Here is a 7,886-nt window from a genome sequence, read left to right on the forward strand (position 1 = left end):
TTTGTTTGTTTAAAAGTCAATTGCGTGTTTTTCACAAATGTTTTTAATTGAATGTTTTTCCTTGCATAAAGTAACGTTAAAAGTTGGAAAGTTGTCCGGAACTGATCGAGCACCGACAGGACTTCTGGTGGAGCCTTCTTTGACATTTTTTGTGCCCGACGTTGCAATCGAATTTGCCTTTACGAAAGTGATGTTCAGCATTATTCTGTATGAGCTGACGATTAGCCATTTTCATCATGCATGCCGTTTCTAAAATGTTAGCCTTGTTTATAATAAAATTTTAACCTGTTATAGATGGTAAGCATATGACCAGTGTGATTATCGGATCTATTACTTCCATCGATCAAAGTATTTTTAATCGGTTGAATCTCGGGTTGAATTCGAATCTTGTACTTCAATTTTTTTAACAAGCATTTTACTATATAAAGGACCATATACCCAGAGCGTGTCATTATTTTTGTCGTCGTTATCGATAACAGATGAATAGCTAGTTATCGAAATATCAATTTGTCAACGCGCCTTCTGTAGACATAGATTGTGTAATCAAAGAACGGAGATTGCAGTCATAGATGACGCTCGGTCTTCAAATCTCATCAATTTCTAACGCAAAGAACTCCAACACAATTACAAAGACTACAATCAAGACCACTTCAAGCATGAGTGATCATAATGGTCAGCTGCAGAAAGTTCTCTTTTCATGAAAATGTTTTTAAGTTTGTATGATACACTGTCCAGTTTCAGGACTCTATTTAGAGTACCACTCATGCTTGAAGTGCGTTCCTACAATTCAAAAATTGCTTTTCGATTTGTTCCCATCTTCTGTTAAATAAAATTGAATAACGGCGCAGAGTTCTACTTTCCGCAATATTCGACGATATACGACAATACGACATATTACCAAATAACAAACAGTGTAACAACAACTCTTTGCGGATCCTCTTTTGAAAATAATTCATTGGTTTGTATATCACGTAGCGATCGAGTGCTGGAAAAAATTGTGTGACTCACATTTGACGATTATTGTCAAACTCTCCGTCGACTTGTAATTTTAGAACGGGAAGAACATTTAGGGAAGTCTTCATCAGCGGTAACAATTTATCAGGAGTTTTTTTATCGAGAAGTCTTGTAGGGAAGTTATGGGCGAGAAGTAGGAAAATGAAAAAGAAAATTAACAAAATAAGTCAATTCAGTGAAAAGAATTAATAAATTTGGAGGAAGGACGATGTGGCGTTTTAGCTTAATACCATCTAGAACTAATGTCATTTTCGTCTTTCCCGCTGACTATGACTAACTGTTATTCATTTCATTAACAAAATTACGGGTAAAAATTCTTCTGTGAATATATCCCAGAATATGAGTTTTTTTATCATGCTCATTTGCAAACTTGACCTGAGGAATTCGATGCTTCGTCGAACAAAAAAACATCCTTTTACTTCGAGTGAATGGAATAAAAGTATTGTTTCCAGTCGAATTGTTACGAACGGAATTCCGCCGTTAAATTTAAGTGAAAATAGCTGAGTTGAAACTCGAAGATTGCCACGTTGATAGGGGCCACGAGCGGCACAATGGCAGAACGAAACGACAAATCGATCTAACAAGGATTGAGGCCATCTATCGCTGTGCTTGAGTGGTGACCCATAGCATTTGGCTAACAAAAATTCTCCCACTTCGTTCTGTGCAGAATTCATCTATCTTTCTTTCGATCATCTAGACTCGTATCAGTGGATGCGTATTTCCTGATCAAATCAGCATGATCAATTACATAAAAAAAAACGTCTACAGAAAACATTTTCGCCACAGAAAAACGATAATTTTGAAATTTCGAGCCTTTCTGGGCGGATAACAAACTGTCAACTACGTATTGTCAACTCTATCAGCTGTTTTTGTTTGTGATTTGCGTATTTCCTGATCAAATCAGCATGATCAATTACATAAAAAAAAACGTCTACAGAAAACATTTTCGCCACAGAAAAACGATAATTTTGAAATTTCGAGCCTTTCTGGGCGGATAACAAACTGTCAACTACGTATTGTCAACTCTATCAGCTGTTTTTGTTTGTGATTTGCTTTCAAAAAAAATTTTCATCTGAAAAAGTTTCCAAAGAATTCAACCATTAGACACAAAATGTTTAACGACAATGAACCAAGCAGTGACAATGAACCAAGCAGCACAAAATACGACAATCTACTTGACGATTTCGTTTTGAAACCAAAAAATGTGAAACGAATTGGTAGACATTCCAAAAATGGTTCAAAACCGAAGTATTTTTTGTTTCTAATCTCACCGACATACTGAAGATAAATTCACGCTGATTGATTATGCTGCTTTCAGACGTTCACCCATACAAATTTCATCAATTGAATTACTTGGCCACTTCGAAGCAAACAAAGAAGGCAAAATTCAAACGATGGATCAACTCGGATGTGTTCGCGTTTACAATTTTCCAGTACAATTACGGAAAAATCAGCCGCAATTCGGGCTATTAGAATTTGAAGATTTTGATGAGAAGAAAGTTGCAGACGACTGGGAGGAATCGTTGGAGGACGATACGATTCCGATCGATGTTACCATTCCCAACAAATGTTTAAATCATGATTTCGATTTACTGAACGGATATGTCCCGATAAGAGACGGAGGCAATCTGATCGGATTCAAGAAAAGTCGCGACAAAACTGCAATTTTTCAGTGGATGACGAAGAATTTTGAAAAAATTTGTGATCGAGACGGACATCGCCTCTTCGACTTGGACTTCTCACTTGACAATGGAGTTGTTCGCAGAGTCATGAAATCTTGTTTTGATGCCGAGCCAGTTGAGATCGGAGTCATATTTTACAGAGGAACGTACCATCTGTTCGACTTCAAAATAGAAGAGGAAGTTAACGAACGGAGCAACGAGCATAGTTTTGCTGGATTACGTTTTGAGGATTTCATATCAAGACCAATCGACGGAGATGAACGTGGACCTTCATGCGATGAGAGCAATAACTATAATGATTCCGTTGGGTGCTACAATGTTATTCGCTTTAAATTCGGTAATGATAAAATACTGCTACGCGGTGAAGTTGACTGTGCCATTCCGGGATCGTCGGCAGCTCTAGGAAAGGAACCCAATGTTCATGACTTTATTGAAATTAAAACATCAAATCCTCATAATATCACAGAACTCAAAGCCGGTAGATGGTTCACGCAATGTATTTTAATGGGAGTGAAACACATTGTTGTCGGGATCAAAAGGGAATCGGGTGATAGAATAATCTGTGACGAAATTCGAGCTTTTACCATGGATGACCTACTTACACGTTCAGAAGGGAAATGGTCTGAACAAAAATGTTACAAAGAATTGGAGAAGTTTTTTAGAACTGTAAAGGAGACAGTTACAGAAGAGGGTTCACAAATCATTCACATGTTCACGTTTAAACGGGGTGTGTTCGGTGATGTGGTGAAAAAGAAGATTTCTGAAAATGCACAATTGCCCGGCATATCTGAACATTTTGAAAAAATTGATACGATACAAAAGCAAATAATGCAACACGAAACCGCCTCATGAGTCAATGTTTATTTAGACATAGATGGAACGTCTATCACCAGCTTATGCATGCTTTGTATCTCGAATGAACGAATTCGAACTATAAAAAAAATTGTTCTTTTTCTAAAACCGATAAATATCTTCTCTTACGCTAAATTAAAATGTGTATGAAAAATATTGTGTTCACTTCTTGGAAAAATAAGACTCCCAATTCGAATATTCTCTGCCCTCGCCCTGGCCGCAAACATGTGAATTTCCGAAGCTTCAGGCAGGAAAAACCCAAGGTAAATATAGTGAAGAGGTAATGCCATTCAGACGCGCGGCTTAGTACATAAGTTCGATGCCAGTGGCATCTTTTTTTAAAATGGACTACGATTTACTTGTATTTCACAATATAACCGAATCAGATGTGAGGTGGCACGAAAGTTCGATGCAAACGCCATCTCATCCCTTCGTTGAAAGCAAAAAATGTAATAGAAAGTCGGGCCATCTGTTGTGAGATAGTCAAAATATTTTTGTAAAATACAAGTAAATCGTAGTCATCCATTTAAAAAAAAGAAGATGTCATTGGCATCGAATTTATGTGCTAGGCCGCTCGTCTGAATGGCATTACCTTCTCACTATATTTACCTTGGTAAAAGCAATATATTCTTAAAATATAACAGAAGCGTAGAGTCAGTAATTGACGTTGGTAAAAACGATTTAAGCGATTTAAAAAAAAAGTTTTGACTCACTTGACGCAATATTCGAACATTTTTTTATTGGTTAATTTAGGTAATACTGAGTGATACACTGTGTGTTTGTAGTATGGGAAATATAGATACTCGAGTGCGAACTGCGTGATAATCTTCATTGTACTGTGATGAAAGGGCACATTTTGCATAGATTCCATTTTCTTACCGTCGAAACTTCAGTAGAATATTGAACACACTGTATGTACCTTTCATGATCTGTTCGGAAGATAAAGGTAAATTCGAATAAACATTTTTCTAATTCAACGTTCAATTTTCAAATACCGAACAACCGATGAAGCTTAATGTTGAGCTTCATCGGTTTTTCATTATTTGAAAATTTAATATTGAATTCGTAGATCTAATTTTCAGAACTTCCCGTGGTGGGGGGCAAGAATATTTTTCTGAGCTGTGAAACCAAAGTCAATGTTTCAAATCTGTTCTGGCCGCTAATCTGCAATGGAATGTTAGTAAGCTGGCATTGACCCCACACTCTTCGTTTCGATTAGTACAATGAGTTTAGTTTTATTTTAAAGGTCTGTTACAGTCGGAGAAATATAGATTACGGGTTTTTTAGAGATATCATCATTTCTCTAATTCTCTCAATTGCCATTTGAAATAACATGCGAAATGAGAGAATACAGAAAAACGATGAAAACGATGATGTCTCTTAAAATCCCGAAATTTATTTTTCTCCGACTGTATTTCTGTTATTTCTCAATTAACGCAATAAAATCGAAGTTAGAGAAGTAACAATAGTAGAGGGGAACATGAGATAGATAAAGCGCCGGTACATTTACTTGTCTGAAGCTTTAATCAAAAACAAATGACTATCTAAAAAACCTCTGACTTTATCAGCTGATGGAGCAACAAAACTGCTATCAATAATTTCTGAGAGATAAAACTCATTTTAGCCATTATTGTGTTTATCACCAAATCAGGGGATCATAATGTGCGAGCGGAACGAGCGACGATCAATTAATTTTCATTCCCAAGTTCGTGTTCCATTAAGAAATTATGGCTTACAAGACAAAGATTTTCAAATACAAGCAATGAGACCATAGAATCTGAGATACGCTAGACTTTTCGAAGCTAGTACTGTGTAAAACTACCATTGACTCACCGAAGTAAATGTGTCCAGATTGAGGGGATACAGTTTACCAACGAGTAATTCCTGCGGTCGTTTCAAACGTTCCTTCAGAATCAAAATGCATTTCTTGTTAGATGGCGTCAGATCCAACCAATTCGATTGAAACAAATAGTACGACAAGTCATTGCTGCCCAACATAATTTCATTGCCCAAATACATGATCATAAAGATATCGAACAGGATGAAGGATAGAATAACGCAACTTCCGATATCTTGTGGGTAGTTGTTATGTGAACTCTGCCAAATGAATAAAGTGACGAAAAATTAACGAAAATACGGAACGGAATGGATTTACAAATGCCAAGTTGTAAATGGATCCGCATAGGCAAATTGCACTTGTCATTGTTTGTAGGAAAAACATAACCGAAAAGGTCGATGCGAACTCGTCAACTAATCTGGAAATATTAAAACTCATAGAAATGGTGTGTAGGCATGGGCGATAATGAAAATGATTATCGATAATTATCGATTATCGATAATCGATAATTATCGACTTTTTTTTATCGAAAATTATCAAAAAAAATATCGATAATCGATAATTATTGATATTTTGATAATTATCAAGATATCGATAATTCGATATATCGATATTTCGGTCCGAAAATCCGATATTTATCGATATATTCCGATATATCGGTATATTATCATGAATTTTCAGATAAATATCAAAATATCGATATTTTGATAATTATCGAATTTCGATATTTTGATAATTATCGATAATTATTAAATTATCGATAACGATATGATTAATCGATTATCGATAATTTCTTTCGATTGATATTATCGATAATTTTGAACGCCTCCCATCCCTAATGGTGTGCCGATTTATTGATGTTATTGATCTTGTGTGCTAAAATTTGGAATGAGTGTGCTAAAAATGGAGAACAATGGTCCCGGTGTGATAAGTATGGAAAATTGTCGAAAATGGTTGTGTAGCTCGACCGTTTCAAGTACCTGTTGATTTTGTCGTAGTCATGCATTGCCATCAGCAATTCCTTCATGAATAGTTTTTGTTGAGTGTTACCACTGAGACTATTGTCTTCCATTGCGAAAGTCTTACCCAAATTTTTCAATTGGTGTCTCAGTATTCGATATCTAAATACGAGACTGAGCAATAAATACCAAACAATTGGTACAATTGTACTACACACGACGGCTGTTTGGAACATTGCCATGTTAACGAATACATTTACAGCCAAATATGAAACATCACTGGCGGAATAATCGAAAACAAATGCATTGCTGAAAAACAGACCCCTTTTGCCGCTGAGCCGACTCAGAATCGGGTAAATGAATGATACTGAAACAATTCCGACATTAATTACAATTGTGAAAAAATCTCCGAATTTCATGAATAATTTCAACAAATTGTTTAGCTGATCAAATTTCTTCGGATCTTTTGTGTAATAAATTCCGATTTTGTCGACGCATTTCAATATTGACTTCTTCTTCCACAAAACCAACCAAATCCGGTAATTATGAACGGACGCTAACACCGACATTAGGCTGACAAATATTCTTTGATCTTTGTCTGCAGTTATTTGACCGCCGACGCCTATGGACACAACGAAACAAATATAAAACAGGACCATGATGGTCTTTCGACCCTGATGAACTATCGATTGGGCATCATCTTCGCGAAACCAAAAATATGCTCGATAATACGCTGACAAATTTTGTTTTATTGATGCAGGCACTTCGAATTCGTACATTCTTTAGCCCTATCCTGTTGACTCGTTCGACAGTCACTTGAAACTGGACGAATATCACTGTTACTTTGTGGATATATCGGATATATTCTAAATTTATTAATAATAATTAGCCAGTTAGAGTAATTGATTCACTTAAATATAATGTTTTGTAAATAGGAGCTTAACCAAGTCAATAGCAGGAAACGCACTTAAAATTGAATTTTAAGTTGTAATATATTTCCAAACTAGCGTCTCAGTAATATAATGAATAAATGGAGGATAATTAATATATCGACGCAGTGACGCCGAGTTTACGGGCTATTACGATGGGCAATTCGTTCTAGATAAGTTGATTTTTGTCACTTTAATAAGGTAGAAAGAGTTACGAATAAACTCGTCCAAATGGACAAATACACATCCGGTGTAATAATTATCCGCCAAAAAACCCTAAAGGGTGAAAGTGTGACGCAAGTCCTTGTTTCTACTTACAAAATAACTGATATCGCTGAGAGTGACGCATTTTGCGCTTCAATGCAAAAGTGTAATCAACAAAAAATTGAACCAAAAAATTTAAGATAGAAAATTTTAGAAAAAAATTGCGTCACAAGTGGCAGATGATTTAGGACATTTTTTTCTCTATTTGAACTATTTTCCTAAAAGTAGTTTCCTCAACATCTGCCACTTGTGACGCAATTTTTTTCTAAAATTTTCTATCTTAAATTTTTTGGTTCAATTTTTTGTTGATTACACTTTTGCATTGAAGCGCAAAATGCGTCACCCTCAG

The 7,886-nt window shown here is 35.8% G+C and overlaps 2 protein-coding genes across 3 annotated transcripts; one reads left to right on the forward strand and one right to left on the reverse strand.

Moving 5' to 3' along the window:
• Window positions 1–63: 63 nt before the first annotated feature.
• LOC119067985 (odorant receptor 94a-like) lies at window positions 64–7,187 on the reverse strand. 2 transcript variants are annotated; one of them, XM_037171340.1, is made up of 4 exons: window positions 6,366–7,187; window positions 5,704–5,803; window positions 5,382–5,645; window positions 64–249 (listed from the first exon to the last, which is right to left on the reverse strand). In XM_037171340.1, exons 1-4 carry the CDS (start codon window positions 7,121–7,123, stop codon window positions 235–237), a joined length of 1,137 nt encoding a protein of 378 aa, XP_037027235.1. In that variant the 5' UTR covers window positions 7,124–7,187; the 3' UTR covers window positions 64–234. The 2 variants fall into 2 exon arrangements, with proteins under 2 accessions (XP_037027235.1, XP_037027234.1); XM_037171339.1 differs by lacking the exon at window positions 64–249 and adding an exon at window positions 4,264–4,477.
• LOC119067984 lies at window positions 1,910–3,689 on the forward strand. The gene is made up of 2 exons (XM_037171338.1): window positions 1,910–2,262; window positions 2,333–3,689. Exons 1-2 carry the CDS (start codon window positions 2,126–2,128, stop codon window positions 3,546–3,548), a joined length of 1,353 nt encoding a protein of 450 aa, XP_037027233.1. The 5' UTR covers window positions 1,910–2,125; the 3' UTR covers window positions 3,549–3,689.
• Window positions 7,188–7,886: the final 699 nt, after the last annotated feature.

This window comes from Bradysia coprophila, assembly GCF_014529535.1.
Source record: "Bradysia coprophila strain Holo2 chromosome X unlocalized genomic scaffold, BU_Bcop_v1 contig_132, whole genome shotgun sequence".
Lineage (NCBI taxonomy): Eukaryota > Metazoa > Arthropoda > Insecta > Diptera > Sciaridae > Bradysia > Bradysia coprophila.